This window comes from Branchiostoma lanceolatum, chromosome 9 (genome assembly GCF_035083965.1).
Source record: "Branchiostoma lanceolatum isolate klBraLanc5 chromosome 9, klBraLanc5.hap2, whole genome shotgun sequence".
Lineage (NCBI taxonomy): Eukaryota > Metazoa > Chordata > Leptocardii > Amphioxiformes > Branchiostomatidae > Branchiostoma > Branchiostoma lanceolatum.
The window spans coordinates 14,841,432-14,861,630 of NC_089730.1; the positions used below are offsets into that span (position 1 = coordinate 14,841,432).

The window sequence follows — 20,199 nt, forward strand, 5'->3', positions numbered from 1 at the left end:
AGTCCACGTCTTGCGCATACATCCAAACTGCATTGGAATAGACAAGATACAACATTTTCTGGCAGTTAATACCTCCAAAAAGACACCGTATACTTTTGTCAATTTTATTGATACACTACTTCACCTACATCCGCAGGGTAAGATATATCCGAGATGTTTAAAAAAGGGGGTATTTAGGGATATAAGCTAGATGCAACATCAGTAATACTGCGATGATGCAAAGAGATGATGCAAACTTGACAGACTAACGTATTCAGAACACTGTCTGAAATGATTCGATAACTCTGCATTTGAAGACGACGACGTCACAGTTATAACTTTATGCTGCCTCTAAACATTCTATGTCTAAGAAGAAGAAAGGGCCTGAGAAAGTTCACTTTCAGAAACATGGCAAACCAAACCGTTGATTACACCCGACGTTAATGAGGAAATCATCTCTACGTTTCGATGCCGTCGCTGTAAAAACTTGCAAATGCTCACGTCTTGCGCTGGCAATGAGACGCCAGTTGGGGTCAAGAGGGGTCAAGTTCGCCCCTCCGTGGTCCAATGAATCATCGCCATGCCTCCCTCCCAGGCGAATGATGATGTGAAGGAATTTTTCACAAATTTGGAAGTCCCGATACGCTTTTTTTTCTTTTATCACACCCACATTGTGAAACAGCTTGGTGTATTTGTCTGGCGTGCACCATACGCTGATCGTTGGTGTATTTGAGAGGTAGTTTACAATACGTTCCTTGTTCAACGTGCTCTATCCTACAACATAGTCTCTGTCAGCCTGCTCTGCACAGACCGTGTGGCTTCTAGACGAACCTCCAAGCAACCATACGACTTTTGGGGGACGTTGAAGGATTTCTTAGAGAAACTGCCATTTTGTCGTTCTCCCAAATTCTTCGTTATCTCCATTTTCTGAGATTCTTAAGCCATTTTTGCAGCGCTCTCTCGATTTTTTTGATCGAGTGTACATCTCAAAGTTGGCCTTCTAGGCTATACTAACAAAGCGCTGAATTCAAACGACTTCGACCTTGTGCTCTCTCCAAGTCGAGCGATCAGAACTTCCAGTTCTCTCTGATAGCAGTTTCATTTTGACATTTCGTACGATTAGTATCAAGTTGTTGGAAGAACACAACATGCTGTCCCATACCGACCACCACGGGCAGAGCAACGTGGCGTACTACACGCAGGACTGGCGGCCGAACCAGCTCCCGCCGCCGCCAGCCACTCAAGACTACCACCACCACCACCATCCGCACAGCTACCACCAGAGCGGCGCTGGGTACAGCTTCCAGACCGAGCCGGGCTATATCTCACGAGTCAACACTTGTACGTGGCCAGGATTCGGTAAGTCCGTGTTCTGCTTTTAAGCCCCTGTCACACTTGTGCGTATAAACAAGTCCGCATGAGTTGCGTATTAATATGTTTTTGTTTAGTTTAAGTTTGCAGCCGAATAAGTGATTTCTTTGGTTTGATAACCAGACTGCTCAACGGTGGGTCAAAGTAGAAAACAAATTCCTCCCCACAAACCTTACTTACCAAGAAAATGTTACTGCGGAACTCATACGCACTTGAATATACGCACAAGTGTGACAGGGCCCTAAGCCTTCCTTTCACTGGACCCGCGACACGTTGGCGACCTCGCTGCGACCGAGCGATTTGACACCGCGCTACACGAATTTCATAGATAGAAAACGAATCTTTTTACGCGGCTTTGTGTGATTTGTTGTCTTTTTAGTCATAATTGTACGTTTTACATGGTATCCCCATTGCAAAGTCAAGGCTAACTCAAATTCAATCTAGGACGCAGCGAGGTCGCCAACGCGTCGCGGGTCCAGTGAGAAGGGGGCTTAAGACCCCCATTCAACAAGACGGCGATCGCGCTGCGACCTCGCTGCGACCAAGATTGGATCTGTATCACCTTTGATTTCATAATTGGAATATCATGCAACATGTAAAAGCATGACTGAAAAGACAACAAAACCGCGACAAAAAAATTGTAGAAATATTTGTCGGTTGTTTATGAAATTCGTTGAGCGATATGTCAATTTTTTGGTCGCAGCGCGGTTGTGGCGTGTTGATTTCTATCTTCCTTCTTTTTCTAGTACACTCTCAGGAGATCTACTAGTATATTGTTGCGCCTCTAAAAGAGTGAGTTTTGTTGTGGCCTAGTCCAGTGCGCGACCCGTGGCACAGACAAGTTGTCTCTTAGGCAAGTCAGATTTTAGTTAGTGAAAGCACAGAGACATGTCCGACGTTTACGGACATCTTTCGAAGCTTACGGTACCATCCGCATTACTAGCTCATTATCAAATTAGGGAACTCCTACACTAGGCTCGCTCTCACACACGTTGACTAGTGAGAGAGTACTAGCGTATAGGGGCAGACTAACGCTTCCCCGGTTATGTCCTTCAGGAAAACACGGTGAAATGCGAATCGTGATTTTACTGAAACTGTGTACGGTAAATCATTTCCGACATCACCCAGAATCGTTTAGACTCACTGACTATTTCATAAGGTACCACAACTCATGTTTGAACCAAAGCTATGAAAGACGTACGAAATACGACAACATGTAATTCCCCGTACAAAAGGCTAGGAATGCTTTGTTTGACAGTTAGAACTGTTTAGGTTTTAAACATGTTCTTCAAAAGTTGCTAGGTCAAAAAGGTCACAGCGTATGTGAATTTTGTTAGGCGTTTTTATGCCTTCGTAAATGCAGTAGCCACAACCGCAGACCATGCATTTCTATCTTGTTTAGTTTTTTGTATGAATACTACACGCAAATTGCGATGTGGAGAAGATAGTCATTTCCCACTAATAAGGTCCATACGGACAAGGAAATCTATTTCATTTCTTTTGTATATTGCCAATTTTCATTTGATATCTAACGTGCCCAAAGTATAACGTTATATCATTATGTCCAAATGGTAGAACTTGTCTTATGACTCTTTCTCTCTGCCTTAGCATCTTGTCAAATCCAAATTTTGTCGCCTGCGTCGGTTCTTTCTGATTGATATCACATAGTCTACTTTTGCACTTTTTCACAAGCTATTTTGACGTTGTGAACTCTAGTAGAAAACTGTGTTTTGTGCGTGGCTAGAATGTGACAAAGATAAAGTTTGATGAAATCAACGATTCAAATGAAAATCGTACATACTAAAATTCACACCAGAAATCTATATGAGAATCTTTCAACTGCATTCTATGTCAGATATAACTCATAATCCTACCACCGTAGGCAAAGTGTTTCAAACTCTAATAGTGCAACGATACTAAGAAAACGCAGTTCAAAACACAAATAAGGATTATTTGGATGTACATTCTGTAAGCAAAGACGCATGTAAACAAGAGAAGACGTAGATAGAGAAGTATTAGGCATCATATCTTTCGTTTCTAGCCTTCCTCTTAGACAGTGTTAAGATAACCACTTGTTGATTTACGTATATGTCCATATAAGACGTAAGCGCAGATAGCAAACACGTCAGAGACTACAAGGGCGTATTGTTAAGGTAGGGTAACTATCAGACACGTGTAGATACTCGTTTTGGGGGGTGTGGAATATCTGGTGAGCTTTCCGCCATATCCTCATCAACTTTAACCAATTATGTACTGATGCACGAAGCTGCAGTAACTGTTACCAGTTTTGAAGTTGCTTTTCTTTGATTCAACTTCAGTTAACGTTATGTCTTTTAGTTGTCTTTCAAACTTTACCTTCTGTCGACACCACGCCCACTCGTGATGTGATGAAACTTATATTCGAAAAAAATGTCATTATTTTCTAGAAGGGATTCTGCGGCTACTGCGTTAGCCATTTTGAGCAATGAATATACTTTGGTACTTAATTCAGATAGACATTGGTGGTACGCATTTACATTGTCATTGTTATTATAGTCATCCTCATGACGTGTATTTGATCTGTCGTATCAGCAGTTCTGTGAGGAGGTCTATTCTATATTTGTTTGTTTTGGTTAGTCCTATCAGACTGTTTTTGAAAGATGGAGTCGCTTGTTCTAGATATATCCTCAGGAAGTGTTTTTCATCTGTGATATCAGAAATGCAGACAACTATGTTTGAAAGGGATTCTGTTATTTCATAATTATCCCCAAGAAACGCTTTTGGTCAAGGTATCAGGGTATGAGTTTGCGGCGCTTAAGATGTCTCTCATTTTTTTGGGTGGGGAATCTGGACACAACTCAATTGCTTTGGCTTTATTAAAACTTTCGATTGTTTGGAACAAAATGCACTTAATTTTAACGGTGGGAACAAACATTACTGTCTCAAACATTAGTGATCAAATATTAGCGATGATCAAATTTTTACTGTTGACTAGTGACAGTTAAATCAGCTAAAATTAAGTTACAGTTAACAAATCAAGAATTACAGTATTGTTTTCTTGCTGTGCAAGTAGCGTCGTGGATATTGGTTGCGCAACTTGAGTTCCTCGCTACTTTGTCTTGTCTTCTTATTTTGTTCTATGTCTTCTGAAAGACTGATAAGAAAAGATATCAACTGTGTGCGGAGAAGTGTTGTCGTATTTGTCGGGTTAGAGGTGCGGTGTTATCGGCAGAAGAGAAGAGGTGTTTTTCTTCAAACGAGTCCGGTATCAGGACAGAGCGGGGAGTTTTAGATATCGGCCGCGGTGGGGGATACAAGTCGGCCCCACCAGAGGCTTGATAAAGACACTGGCGAAAAATACAAACGGTGGTGTGTGGCACACAGGGCAGTGGAATTCCTTTCTATTTCAGTACCAGGATATGTATTTTCAGCGAGGGGTTGCTAGCCCTTCCCCTTAACTCGAAGCACCTCCTAAAATATGGGACACCCATTTTACGTCCCTTCCGAAAGACGGGTACAGCCCCAACCGAGATGCCCTTCCCAGGATTTGAACCGGGGTCTCCCAGTTACCAACAAATTGGAACCAGAAGCCTAAGCTGCTACCAGAGCTACAGCTACAGGTACGTCTCTAAACATAAGGAACAGTAGAAACAAATTTTCTATGAGGCGGTTGTGAGACTTGTACTAGTGGGTATACATTTCATTTTCTTTCACTTTTTTCTGATAACGAGAATTGGGTCAGAAATATAGGTCTCGTCGTATGGTTCAAGGTCTTCTTAGATTGAAAATAAGATATCAGGACACGAAAACTGTGCGTTGAAAATGAACTTGTAGCAAACGAAACACATGGCTACTGTCACTAATATCATGGTTATATATATATATTGAACTACAGTCTCAGAATCACATACATTTTCACAAAGTCGAGATATTTCAGGACGGTAATTTTCATCCAGATTCCATCATCCTTAAGCTTCTTAAAGAAAACTACACTGTAAATTGCAAGTGGCAATATCAAGAAAGTGAAAGTAGATTGGGGAAGATCTGTAGTCCAAGTTATGCTTGGGTCACATTTTCAATCCGGGGCCCGTCCGGGCAGTGTTTGGGAACAAAAAGTATGATATAAAAGACAACAAAAAACACAAAACGTACCCAAAATTATTCAAGAGCATAGCTAGTGCATATTTATTGATATACATTTTAATTTTTCGTTTCCGCAAACAGCCCGGCCGGATCCCGGCTGGGAAATGTGACCCAAGCATTAGCCAATGAGAAACGAGGCCGAGGCCAATCTTTAAAAATCACGTTTTCCCAACTAAGACCTTACTGAAGCTTGTTGACCGTCTAAGCGCGATGTGGTGGTTGATGATAATTTCGATATGCCACTTTTGTTCAGCTTAAGGTGCCATATCATAGTTCTTTGACTTGCACTCGTACATCTGTATTCCATTGATCTCCCTTGTACCTTCACAAATAAACTTCGACGAAAATCAACTATAAAGCACCATGCTTAAAGGGCACAAGACACCAATGACATCAACATTAAGAATGTCCTGAAATTACATAAAACATAATACTTTTGTTTAATAACATAGACATTTTCACAACATATTCACACTTCGGATGTTATTGAACATCGAACCATGAAAACATCATACCTCCAGCTTTTGATACTTCCCACCAGGTAATTACATTAATCAGTGACTTACCTGCTCATGACGTCAAACGAACATGGCAGCCGATTTGGAACTTGCACAACGGCTCGGAAAGAACGTTATTTTTACAAGAAAACGAAATAGATATTGTTATGTCCTTTAATCAAATGTTATCACGATAATTAAGCACTGTTTGCTCATCAAACAAGCCGTTGTGGAAGGTTCCGAACCGGCTGCCGTGTTCATTGTGACGTCATGAGCAGGTATTAGTCACTGATTAATGTGATCACCTGGTGAGAAGATCAGATAAGAATAAAGAGCTGGATCCATGAAAGTATGGTTTCTGATGGTTCAATGTTAGATAACATCAAAAGGATGCGTATTTGTTTTAAACGTTTATATTCCTTCAATGATGCTATTCCTATTTCAGATAATAAGAAAATGTTGTATTTTGGTGTCTAATGCCCTTTAAAATCAGCATTTCTAGTTCTACTTTCAACCATTGCGTTGGTTTAGTATAGATGGAATCTTTGTTCTAATTCATTGTTATTTGTATAGAGTGAAATAAAAATACATCTGTTCTGTCGATGAAGGTTAGACATCCTAGCAATATGCTACACAATGCAAACGTTACTCAAGCAACTGGACAGATATGTTTCTCGATAGAAGGTTTGTCTAGTTGCGTAATTGTCAATCACTGTCCATTGTCACATGCATGTTCCTTATGTTTCTACCATGTACTTGCAATCAGCCTTCGGGTATGAACTTGTACTTTCTATTACTGATTGTTGCTATTGACATCCACCCGAAAGTCCCGAATACTATATCGGGTCCAGTACTTTCCACATCTTTCCCTGACAGCTGTGGTGCCTTGCCTGACTCAGCGAACTGGTGACGTCGCGGCTTTTGCCCCACTTGGTAGAAAACTGACGAAACGTGATCTTTGTGTTTTCTGCTACACAATGAAGTGCACAATATGCTGACGGATTTCCTCTTGAAGTGATCTCAGGAATTCCTTTTTCCGGCGCTGAGTCATTTTCAGTTTGTAGGCCGAACCTGGAGTCCTGGGTTCGAATCTTTTAGGAAATACATGTAGATGTTCTCTCTTATGATTAGCCTGAATTCAATCAAGCCTCATGTGACCGCTCGCCGCCCTGTAACCGCCTCGCAACCCAAGGGGAGGGGACAGAAATCCCCGGACAGCAGGAGTTTGTGTTATACAGACTATCTTATGATAACCTATATAAGAAATCAATAAAACGTAAAGGTGATGCTTTACCCACTTCCTTTGAATATGATCATTGCCGTATGAAGTTGTTAGTCTTTGCATGGAAATGGCACAGTTACTTTACTACATTTATTTGTTTACAAATGAAAAGAACCATTGTGATAGCAACAATGGTATGAGTATGCCTTACGCTGACATACATCAATGAAAGACAAAACAAAAAAGACAAGGACAACTCGCAGCATCTTTACTTTAAGACACACTGTGCTCAACTTTACTCTCTGCATACGTGACACACGCTTCGAACACGTCTGGGACCAAACTTGGGATGTGCCCGCTCTGTTCTTCTGCGCCTGCGCCGGCCGGGCTGACGACAAAATAGCCACGTAAAGCTGAAAGTTTTGTCAGCGGTCAGGAAAATAACGCCGCTGTGATGAGGGTGTTGATAAGGCGTGGGTAGACATGGTAATTTATGACGTCATTGTTATGGTGTAAGGATAAGCAAGAAAGATAGACATCACTTGATAGGAGAGGACATCGCCAGACAAGAACGATGCATCAGCTAAAACAAACTTAAAGTAGACTCTAAAGCATTCTTAGCGACGTTCATCTCCGATTATATTCACTATGATGTACCACTAACTGTATCATGCACACATGCACAGCAAACGGAAGATCTTGAAAATCTATTCCTCTTAGAATAAATTCTCATCATCTATTCCTCTTCTTTTCTTTTCTTTCCTTTTCTTTTCTCACACCTGTGGAGAATACCGTGTAAGTCGACTGCGCAACATTTGCAGTAGCTTATTTAAGTATTGCTGAACGGCAGACTGAATGTATGCAAAAAGTTCGTCTAAATCTTGTAGCATCTCAATCTGACAAGTATGACTATCAATAACTACTGACAATCATTTATTAGTATATACTGCAAGTTTTTCCAGTGCAAGTGATGTCATCATTACCTGTACCTAACAGCCAGACTTGCACATTCCCAGATGTATATTCTATGACTCGCTGTCTGAACTGTGATATGACAGTTCAATGTCACCTGTGGGCGCCGCGTAGGTGTGGTTACCCGCTGGTAACCAGGGGACACGCGCAGACAGGTGATCATTGCACAGTGTTTAAGGATCGGAGTCCTGGGGAACCTAACTGGCATGCAACAGAGAAAATACGACATGGAAATGAACAAAGTAGGGCAAAGGAACGAGGACGGAAAGAAAGATACAGAGAGTAAAGACAAAATGCAAGAAAGAAAGACAGAAAGGCAGATCTTTCTTCCTTCCTATCACTTTCTTTCTTTCTTTGTCTCTTTTTCTTTCCGTTCTTTCTCCGATACGGTTTCATGAGAAAATCATTTGTAACGAAATGCGATATCCTGTGCACGGGCACCTATCGGACACATACACACAAACACACACACACACACACACACACACACACACACACACACACACACACACACACACACACATAGACAGACACACACACACACACACATATATACACACAGAAAGACACGCACGCACACACACGCACACACGCACACACACACACACACACACACACATATATACACACAGAAAGACACACGCACACACACACACATATATATATATAAATAGAGAGAGAGAGAGAGACACGCGCACTCACACACACACATTCTCAAACACACACACACAGAGAAACACGCGCGCACACACACACACACACGCACACACAAACAAACACACAGAAACACACACACACACACACACACACACACACATACATACAAACACACACACACACACACAAACAAACACACACACACACACACACACGAAAGCACAGCCAAATGTACCAAATGCTCTGTTGGAGGGAGCGGCGGTTGAGAACACGTTCAATCTCTCCACATCTCCACACCATGCCCCGGGACAGGAAAGGAAAACATGGCATCGCCACCTGTGAGCCCGGACACGCTGGGAGGCATGGGAAGTTCAGGCTCAGGTCACAGCTTGTCACACTTTCACAACTTGTCAGGACATGCGTGTGAACCACGGGCAGGGTGGGACGTGCTGGGGAAGTCTAATATGTGCACAGCGAATTGATTCGTCTGTTTAGTCGTGTAAACTTGTTCGTTCGTACGGCCGGATCCGTGACAATACATGACAAGTAAAGACAGGACATTCATACAAAGGTACGCACAGTTCGCATATTAGGTACTTCTGCAACACCCTCAGGGTTATTCCTATAGCTCCTCGTTTGAATTAGTTGCTAACTGAGACCCCGGTTCAATCCTGGACAGGACATCTAGGTTGGTGCTGCACCCGCCTTTCGGAAGGGACGTAAAAAGGAGGATTCCGTTTTTGAGGAGTTAAGGGGAATGGCCATCAACCCCTCCCTGTAAAAATACACCCTGCAAGGAAATTCGCTGCCCTATATGCCAATAAGCAAGAATCTGAAGGAACGAAGGAACGAACGAACTCCAGGATGTTTTTAGTTTCTTTGTGAACGATGGGATCTCTTCGTTGTTCACATGGTTTTGTGTCTCTAAGCATCCTTTGAACAACTACGCGGCGTTGTTTTGAATCATTGTACATTGGTATTTCATTCAGTGGCAACACTGTGATCTCCAAAAAGTTATCTTGTATCTTGTAATAGAAACCTGCACACATCGTTCAGGATAGGAAATTTACAACAAGCCAATATTTCGATAAAAACAACAAATTCCATCCCTCCCCTGACTCCTCCCATGAACTCTATTCGAAGAAAGAGAAAACATAATAAAAGTCAAGGTCTATTCGATGTTGTGGCTTCGGTGTTCTGATAGTCCTTTAGTGTTTTGAGCGATGGTGGCTCCTTCTCTTCTTGATAACACCTTACTTCTTCAAATGTGCCGTCTTTGTATCTTCCGATGTCGTCCTCCAATGTCCGTCGTCATAGTAACGTCTTGCATAAACGTCGTCATCCAATAGATACAAGCAGTGAAGTATCTCGTAGCTTGCCTGATATGACGTAAACGAGTCCATTTTCCACAAAACCGTGCCTCCCGAGTCGCGGCACTTTGGAGGTTGTTTTCTTTGAAGTACAAGGTCTCTTGGAGGAGTGGAATTCACCTCCCAAGTGTTTGGGTAAATCGTTGTGAAACCAAGAGTGAAGAAAAATGTCCGTCACGCCATTGCGTAAGAGTCATGACGTCAGGGGCCAAACGTCAGAGCCATAAGCCCTACATTTGTAGGTCAGAGGCATCTTGGGTAATTTCACCGGTTTACTGAATGATTTCAAAACCTTCAATAAGCAAATGTAGAAATTTTACGTAAGGCCCCCATTCCACTAGACGGCGCTCTCACTGCGACCTCGCTGCGACCTAAGCTGGATTCGTGTAAACCTTGACTTCATAATTGGAATATCATACAAAATGTAAAAGTATGACTAAAACACGATAAAACAGATTCGCTCTTAATCTATGATATTCATTGAGCGCTTTGGTCAGTTTTAGGTTACAGAGAGAGCGCGGCGAATGGGGGTACAATTGACCTTGCTTGCATCTTGATTCAAACAAGTCTCAAAACTTTCTCAAACACACAAAAACTATAACGATGTCTCCTTGTGCGTAAGTGTGACGTCACGAGGCGTAAGATCCCCAAAGTTTGTTAAGTTTTAGCCTTATACATGGACGTTATAGATACTGATCATATCCATAGTAAAAACTTGAAGGTCCCAAACTGCGTGGTTTAGTGTTTGTTCGTCCAAGACATTGCAGACTTTTCAGTCAACAGACATCGTGTGGACTTCGTAACTGCTACTGTTACAGGATAACAATAGATCCCGAAAATAGGTATAAATCGGCCCACAACTTGCCCAGCAATGAACTTGATGGAAAGTAACTTCTAAATTGAACCATTTGGATGTTTGCATGTCCCACGGGGTGCGAACGGCCCCCAAACGCTGTTTGAAGTTCTGAGGACAAACTTTCAAAACGAAGCGAAATTTTTCATATTATAGGCGCAAGGCTGTGTATCTATAGTACGCATCCGATTTTAAAACATAACTTTAGTTGAGCGTACGTGAGTACAAAAAGTGAGTGTAGTTGGTGACAATGTAGACTATCCTTTATCATCGCCATCTCAGTTAGGGTTCTCTGTATGCGTTGAATCTATTAGAGTTCTGGGTATGATGTTATACCATATCGGAGCGAATTTTCCACATCAACATTACTGTACAAGCTGTGAAATCTCAAGACATGCGTAAAATGCGTAAAACTAGTCATTAATCTAAGCCACGAGTGCGCAAACGGAATAGCGAGGGAAAAGACGATGTCTTTGTCAACTGACTCATGCCGTGCCATCTCTGCAGGGGTTCTCTGCGTGCTATGAGTGGATTTGTAAAGATTACCCCCGAAACGACAAGAAGTTATATTTCACTTATCAGAGAGCGAGGTGGGGATTTGCAGAGCAGTTGGATATAAAAAAGTTCCCAGAAACTTTGAAGAAGAGAATGCACTAAAGTTTGAACAGCAATTTAGCAATCTACGCGCCTACATGTATGCCTAGACTGCGTTCTACCGTAACTAACTAAATTATTCAACAACAACAACAACAGTACTAGGAACGTTGGTAGCGTCTGCTGCAAAGGTCAAGCGCCACCAAGGTTTTAATCTATCTTACAACATTCCCTTTGGAAAGTAAATAACTTATTCCGATGAAAACGTTTCTTGCAAAGTTGGGTATAAATCAAGAAAACATTTACATGGTTTTCTAACTTGAATTCTTCAACGTCACCTCGCGGTTTGGCTTCAAACTGCACACAAAACTTCTGCCTCTAGTGCCGTTGCATTTCACAGCCAACTCGATAGAGGTCGCGCTTTGGTTACACTTTGCTCGCATACGCTTGGCCAATATCGAGGTCAATTTGACCATGTCGACCATGTTGGCCCAAGATTTTTCGACCCTTCGTCCCAGAGACCCCCACGCCACTGCTTATCTTTTCAATCACTGCACTTCGGAAAAGGTTGGTGTTCTAATGACCCCTAGTTACTTATTACATTTAATCAATACACGCTGGCATTTATGGCATGACCGTACTTAAGGGTTTAGACAGTGGTCATTCAAAGGATCACATGTCATTATGGGTCAGTGCCCTGTACCTGTATATTATCGATCTGGTGATGTGTCGGTATGAATGAGAATGAAGAACGATGTAGTGCCCAGAAAGAAGACGGTTTCATTTCCTTTGGTTCGGGGGAAACTATTTATAAACCGCGTCTGTCATGTAGTGTACATGCATGTAGGTGTATAGACTAAAATCATATTGCACTGCCGATGTATTTTCACACACAAACAGTGGGTCTATTTTGTATGTATGAAGGATGGAATTGATGTGCTTGTTTTTTTGTGGTGACTACGTTGACGTGTAATGTTTAATGATCCTGAACCGTTGAAAACCTGGTCCATTAAGGTTCGCATTTCCCTGTCAAAACGTCCATCAAACATTTGTCTGTAACCACTATCTGGATCAAAACACCGTTAATACGTTGTTAAGTGTAACTAGCTACCTTGTCCCGACAAAAGCAACAAATGAAACATATGTGAGTCATGGCAAAACATGAACAATGGTTAGTACCCTGCATATTTTGATCTCAAAGACTAAATAATAAAACAGAAATATGGGGCCCTAGACTCTCTTTTTCCGAGCCACTGGCTTGTCTTTTATCTTCTTTCTCCTGTTTAGTGACTCTTTCGTGGCCAGCATTTTGTATTCTATGATGATATCATAATGCTATCATATCGTATTTACATGGCCTACATTTCATGACATTGCAGTGTATAGCAATAACCATGCATGTATGTACTGCGCGCTCTAGGTACTACATGTTCATGCATTTATTTTCATTTGCCTGCGATGAACATTCATTCTAACCCTTTTAATGGAGCGATCCCGAGTCATAGCTTGTTAAGTCCGACTCGTCGTCCCGTGTTCTAGTATAATACAACAAAAATCACCGCTGCGTGGTCGAAACGGGACAAGTCTGGCCCACGGCGCAAGCGCACTCCAAATGTAGGTCAATGGCGGGGAGATGACCTAATAAGTCTGAGTTTGCGCCTGCGCAGAGAAATGTAGGTCATCGCCAAAGAGGGTATTGACTGGGCCGTGTGCCCCGGTGGTTTGCGATATTCCTTTGTTTGCAACATTTTTCCGTCCATTTTGAGCGACAAAAAAGGTTGCGAAAGAATATTCAATGTACAAATCTTACACTTTGCGTGATAATCGCACTGGTATATGGACTGTTCTTTTGTTTTATCTCAAATTTGGGTGGTTGAACGTGTCCAGGAAAAGATGTTATGGGTCCGCCGTGCCCCAGACATGCAAATGAGCGGGTCAGAAGTGCTCATGAATGAAGCATTGCGACTAAAAGTGGGTTAGAGAAGTACGCTGCACTGTGTGGGGGATCACAGGTAAGCATATATACACCGGCAGGGAGGGAAATAAAGCCTACGATAATATTACTGAAATCCATGACTCCATATGCACAAACACTCCGGATAGATATAGCTTTGACAAACGTTTGTGGGATTTATTTGCTATATCTTTGAGCAATCTTTTGGTCGCTCGTGAGGTATTGAAATACCGGAGATATTTAGAGATATTACAATAAATAGCTGAAAGAAATTGAAAAGATCGTATGGGCTTAGAACATAACCGACATTCGTAGCTGTTTCATGACGGGGATTTTGCTACAGGAAATTCGTCGCTAGGATGGACTGACGATAATCCGGATGAACTTTAAACGCATTAAATCGACTAAGACAGTTCCAAATACCAAAGCTTCCTAACTGAAGCTACTGTGCTACTGAATGTTGCAGTTGTAAACAAAAAATTGTGACGAAGATTTAAATTGCCTAATTGTAATGTATGTAAGGAATGCTTTATGAATCAAGTTGTGAAAAAAAGACAGTTCCAAAAACCAAAGACACAGGACAATACAAATGTTGAAAAGACATGTTTTGAAGCGGGTCTTTGTAAATATTGTGAAACGCCACATGTTTACTATACGTGTCGACTTGTAAAACTTAGTTTATTTGTGTACGGTGGAGTGGTGATGATGTATCTTTATTTGTATTCATTGTCAACATACATGAACACAGGTTAAACAATGAAGGTTAATGAAGGAAAATTACAGGTCAAATGATTTTGTGATCAATATAAGAATGTAGGATATGAACTTCAATAAAGTTATCTTCAAGTAATTATAATAATTGTTATGATGACATAGAAATTCATAGAAAGACATTCGCCAGCTTGTCGCTAAAAATCGCCGATCGGCTCCAATTAGTCGCCAATCGGCGCCAATTAGTCGTCTGTAATGGTGACTTATTTGAAAATTTAAAAAATCGTAATTGGAAAAATGCCGCGAATGGGCGCGAACTAGCAGCCAATAGGCGCGATCACTGCAAATTTCTTATTGATGAATCTTAATCATTGTACATTCAGTGGCAACCCTGCGACTTCCACTAAGATTATCTAATTTGGGGCCCAAACTGATCATGAGGATGTGACATTCCGGGCCCGGCCATTTTGTCGCGTATTTTACCTATGCGTCGCAGTGTGACCGCAAGGGAAAATTCGCGAAAAATTCGCAGCAAAGTAGTTACCGCAATAATTTGTCACCAACAGACGAGGCCCAGTAAAATACCCGTCTTAACAAAAAGACTACAGTAAATGCATTTAAGTTCGCGTGGGTTTTATTTCGCGCTGAGGCGAAAATGGAGTGTTTGCGGTGGTTTTAATTAAGTTCGCGTGCTATAGTCACATACTGCTACAGTATTGGACAAAAATGGTTGCGGTGGCTGTAAGTTCGCGGTGAATCGGTCGCCGCGAAAACCGCGAACTTAAAACCACCGCGAACATTTCTGCAGTTACAGTATTTCGAGTCCTGTCGGTAATCAAGTCGTGTGGCACGTAATTTACGCTCTATTTCACCACAGGTGGAGATTGAAGACAAAGCAGTCGGTGGTTTCTTGGTAGCCCACCCTAACCGCTGTCTGAAGACATATGATTAATCCGTCCATGCCGCCCGCATGCAAATAACTATGCTGGGTCAACAAAATGTGACTTGTACGTTTTCTGGAGCAAGTATGGCGGCATGATGAACTTTTCTTTGTACGGAGGAAGGATCGACCTCTTTTAGTTTCCTTATGTTCCGGTCTGGAAGTTGATAAAATTAAGAAACGCTGTCCACTCGTCACTATCAACAAATTTCTGACATGTACGTTTTCTGGAGCAAGTATGGCGGCATGATGTACTTTTCTTTGTACGGAGGGAGGATCGACCTCTTTTAGTTTCCCGATGTTCCGGTCGCGCGCGGTGTGGAAACTGATGAAATTAAAATTCGTCCTATATAACTAGTCAAACGTAATGTCTCCGAAACTCGAGCTCTGGCATCTTTAAGTTACATCAAAGAGATTTAAACATGTGCAATTCATCTTCAAAGTTATAGTGTTGTATCTGATATGGATTCTCTTACATGTATCACTGCTGCGCAATTTGTCAATCAGAATTTAAGTTGCTTTTGACGTTTTGCTTTCTCCCCAGACTCCATGTTATAATCTGAGTGCGGTTATTCTTGAGGTTTCCCCGTTAGTAACTGTCTAATTTGAAGCACTGGGTTTCCACGTCAGTAGCTGTGTACTAATAATTTGTAGCGAACACCTTACCTAGATGTCAGAGTCCAGACGACGTTGTCAGGCGGATAAACAGTTAGTATTCTGCACAAGCCATCAGGTTTACGTAAAGCTACATGTATGAGCGAGAAGGGATAAACCAGCGTTATCTAAAATTCTTTTCCCTGATGCCCTATTACGTAAAACGTTCGACCGATCATGACATCTAACAAGACAGATATAACTAGACATCGCGCAGCTATGTAGATCTATTAGATCTATGTAAGTCTTTCCTGTGACATGAGCCCAGTGATATGATCTCATAACTGCTTGTAACCTCATCTGAAACTGTTCGGTTGCACCGAAAGATGAAGCTGAAACTGAATTACGTTCACTAATAAACGCACGCGTAGCCGTCAGGAAAGATTTATCAGTTTTGTCGTTTGAACAGCTTCCTCGCCACACCCAATGAAAACGCTGATCGCTACCTATCATCTCCAAGCAGATGCTGGAAGCCAAAATCAAAACGTTCCTCTAGCTCCCCGTTTTGGTAAAAAGCGGCCTTCTTTCTTAGGACACGGAGAGCTAGAAATACGTGACAATTTAACCTTCCAGCTTCTGCTAGGAGATTGCTTTACACTAACAGTAGACACTAGAACTTCGGAAAGACGTTCTAGATCCGGAACACGTTAAATTTTCTGAGTAAATGGACCAGATGAATAATGTCTACAAGCTGATGTAACAAAAGTTATCATTATCGAGGAAACAATTAGATGTCTCCAGGGACATGGCCAGTTCTGCAGAATTCTGAGAACGTCAGGCAGAATTCTACAAAATTCTGAGAACCTCATCAGACAGAATTTGGGGCAACTGTATATCATATTAGAATGAAATATGTTTCCCTTTAGTTGCTGGTATTCTTAATCGTGATATAACATGATCAGTATCAGATAATGTTATTGTCTTCCCAAAAGGAATTTATCAAAGGTTTCCGTATCTAGAGTGTCTTTCCGGATTTACAGCCTAGTTGATCGTCTGTTAAAGCCTGATGTAGTACCGGTAGAAAGGAACACGGGTTTTATTACATTGGAGTTCAATGGCCGGTCATGTTGATTATTGTGTGAGTGTACAACATCCGGGACCTGTGGGTAAACATTGGAGACGTGGGGATGATCTCATAAGTTCTTGCGTAGTTTCAAATGGGAAGCAAGTTCGTCCAGTTTTTTTTACACAAACTAGTGAAGAGATTATCTGTGAGTAGATAGTGGGAGGGAATGTGTGTGTTATTTTTCATGATATTGACTATACAACCACAGCTTGAATACACACAAAAAATATTTTCTTGCTGCAGAAATGGTCAGAGTGTAAAATAGCGTTCAATATTTGGATTGTCCCGTGGCATCTGTCTCCAAGCAAATGTTTGAGTAGAAAATTCTAACGTTTTTAAACCCGCAGTCCCACACCCTTAAAGTACGCCCCTATAGCTTAACTGTTCGTTCCAGAACAGCTGAATCCCTGGTTCCAATTAGCTGGTAACTGGGATACCGCAGTTCAATCCTGGAAAGGGCATCTCGGTTGGGGCTGCACCCGTCTTTCGGAGGGGACGTAAAATGTATGGGGGTCCCGTGTTCAATGAGGTGCCTCGACTACGCTAAAGAGAATTTCTAGCAACCACTCCCTGTAAAAATACACCGCTACAGAAACAGCAAGGAAACCTGTATTGCACAAGGGTTGCACAAATACAACCTACGTCGCAGAGAGGTCGCAGCGAAATCGCCGTCTAGTGGAATGGGGGCTCAACATAGTTTGGAGTGGACCAGTTACATAGACAAATGTATACAAATAGAAATTATTGTTCAATTCTTCTTGATTCCATGTCACTGAACCGGTAGGTCATTGTTGTATGAAAGCAAGCACCACACCGATCGCCATTAATCATGTCAACACATGACATGTTTATCTGTATCTGTATCTGTATAGCCGGTATAGCCGCCCTTCGGCGTAACACATCGACTGCACAATATATAAATATATTGTCGAAACAGTAAACATACCTATTCAAATAGATGCGATTAATCAAAATCCAACTATTCTACTCCCGCATATGTGCGAAATCAATTCATTTTATAAACAGCTTGAGAACGTGTGTGGTAAAATAAGGTAGGTAAGGGTAGTCCCATAGCCTTTTTTGAGGCCGTAGAGGGAGTGGGTTGTTATCCACTGTGTCTAGGGCACGATGTTGGAAGGCGCCTTCCACCGCCTTTTACCTCACTAAGTCAGGTACCTATTTTCACGCCTCGGTGGATTGAGGAAACTCGTGTTAAGTGCCTTTCCCTAGGGCACAACATCGGTGGTATGCCAGGGGAGTCGAACCCAGGACCACTGGGTTCTGGGCCGAACACTCTAACTGTTACGCCATAAAAAAGTGACGAATGGTGTATGACTTCTAGTAACACGCCATAAATAAAGTGACGGATGGTGTATGACTTCTAGTAACACGCCATAAATAAAGTGACGGATGGTGTATGACTTCTAGTAACCCGGCAGTTGACGTTCGCCACAGACAGATCAAGAGTTTGATAAAAAAAGACAAGGACATCTACGTGACATATTCAAATTAATAAATGTCTGCGAAGAAATATTACTGTGTAGTGTAATAACATCATATGTCCCTGGCATTGTAAATGCACAAGCTCTAGGCTGTCAATCAGAAAATGGCCATACATGTACAGTTAAACTTTTATCATGGGAAGTGAAGCTGGTCAACGGAGACAACAGGTTGCCACTATAGACAAGATTCGTAATGCATGGGTCAATGGAAAAATTATCTACAGTATGAAAGATCCGGACCAACACAGAGTGTCCATGTGGTCCTAATGTAGAGTTGTTTACTAGTACAGGTTTAACTGTATTCCACGGTTCTCAAGTTCCTCCATCCTCAATATAACAGTTTATGATGTAATAGCCGTTATTATACATTCCTGCCCTATCGGACAAATCAAAAACATGTGCACAGCACAGGCTTACAAATACAAAAGTAGTTCATACAGTGACGGGACTTTTAATACTACACTAATACATAGGTAATGTGTACAAAACGCATCAGGAAATCATATAAAAGCAATGCAACGGTTGAACCTGTCGTCATTTCTTAGACAACAAGACCTTGGCATGTCCAGGCAGGACGTTAGATATAGAAAACAGAAATTCTGCTGCACGCAGCACCATGTTGACACACCAGGGGGTCCAAAATCAATCTTGACCTTCGTCTTTCCAACACCTACCTACATTCCAAATACAATCCATCCATGGGTTGTCACAAACATTCACAAACATGTATGACAAACACACATACAGACAGTCCAAAAATTACCAAGGTAATTACGAAATTCTAACCAGTTTCTACAGTATTAGAATGTTTGCATCTTTTCCTCACTTGTCTTCCGTTAAGATTTATCATCAAAAATGCAACTCTCAAAACCATCACTTTTTCCAAAAGTAGGCGAACCAACTACTGCTAGACACAAATTATTACGTAGCCAAGGAAAATCTTAAGCAGAGATGGATTTAAGTTGCCCGCCGAGGATTTGTACCTGGATTGGACGTCGATCCGACTTCTGAGAAAAAATCTCTTCAGGGTACCACCCCCTGTTTTTCCCACACAGACATATTTGTCACATCGTCCGCTCGTCCCAGACAGGGACAAGTTAAGGGTGACCCTACGCCTCTTAAGGCTGATGTTCCCTACAACTCGTTCCCTGCGGATTTCTATAATGTGCTTGTAAACCTTGAAAGTTATCTTCTAACAAAAAGTCTTCAGACTTTTATCATGACCTTAGCTTTGGGACTTCTTGGTTTTGCCCCAGACAAAACCCGTTACAGAATGATGAATCTGTTTAAAATGTAGTACGACGAACTTTGATGTAACTTAGGTAAACTTTGAATGTATTCTTGTCGTTTAGTGTGTCTTCAATCCATGCCAGTATACAAACTTACTTGACTTAGAATAATTCAAGTTATGGAGTAAATGCACTATTAGTTTTATATGCACGTACAAGTTGCCATACGTTGTACCTGTTACAATTAAAGTTCTTCAAAGGTAAATTTCTTACTCTTTAGATGGAACTCGAAATCAGCAGTTTTATGATATTTTTGTTCAAGTTTTTCACTGTTTGTACGGATACTTTAGGCTCATTATCTATGCTATATGCGAATTACATTAGTTTGCTTAATTCTTGCAAATTTAAATGAAAAGATCCTTTACATTATAAAACTTAAAACTGTTCGGCCGACACGGAACCACGAAGACTTGTCAATCATTCCGCTGGCGTCGGATTTGACCTAC

General features: G+C 41.6%; 1 protein-coding gene across 1 annotated transcript in view; it reads left to right on the top strand.

The window, feature by feature from the left end:
* Positions 1 to 1,112: 1,112 nt before the first annotated feature.
* The window catches only part of LOC136441378 (nuclear receptor subfamily 5 group A member 2-like), a 90,704-nt gene continuing 71,617 nt past the window's right edge, over positions 1,113 to 20,199 (top strand). Inside the window, exon 1 of the mRNA XM_066437636.1 lies at positions 1,113 to 1,338. Within this exon, the coding sequence (XP_066293733.1) occupies positions 1,128 to 1,338 (211 nt within the window). The 5' untranslated portion in view covers positions 1,113 to 1,127. The remainder of the gene's footprint in view (positions 1,339 to 20,199) is intronic.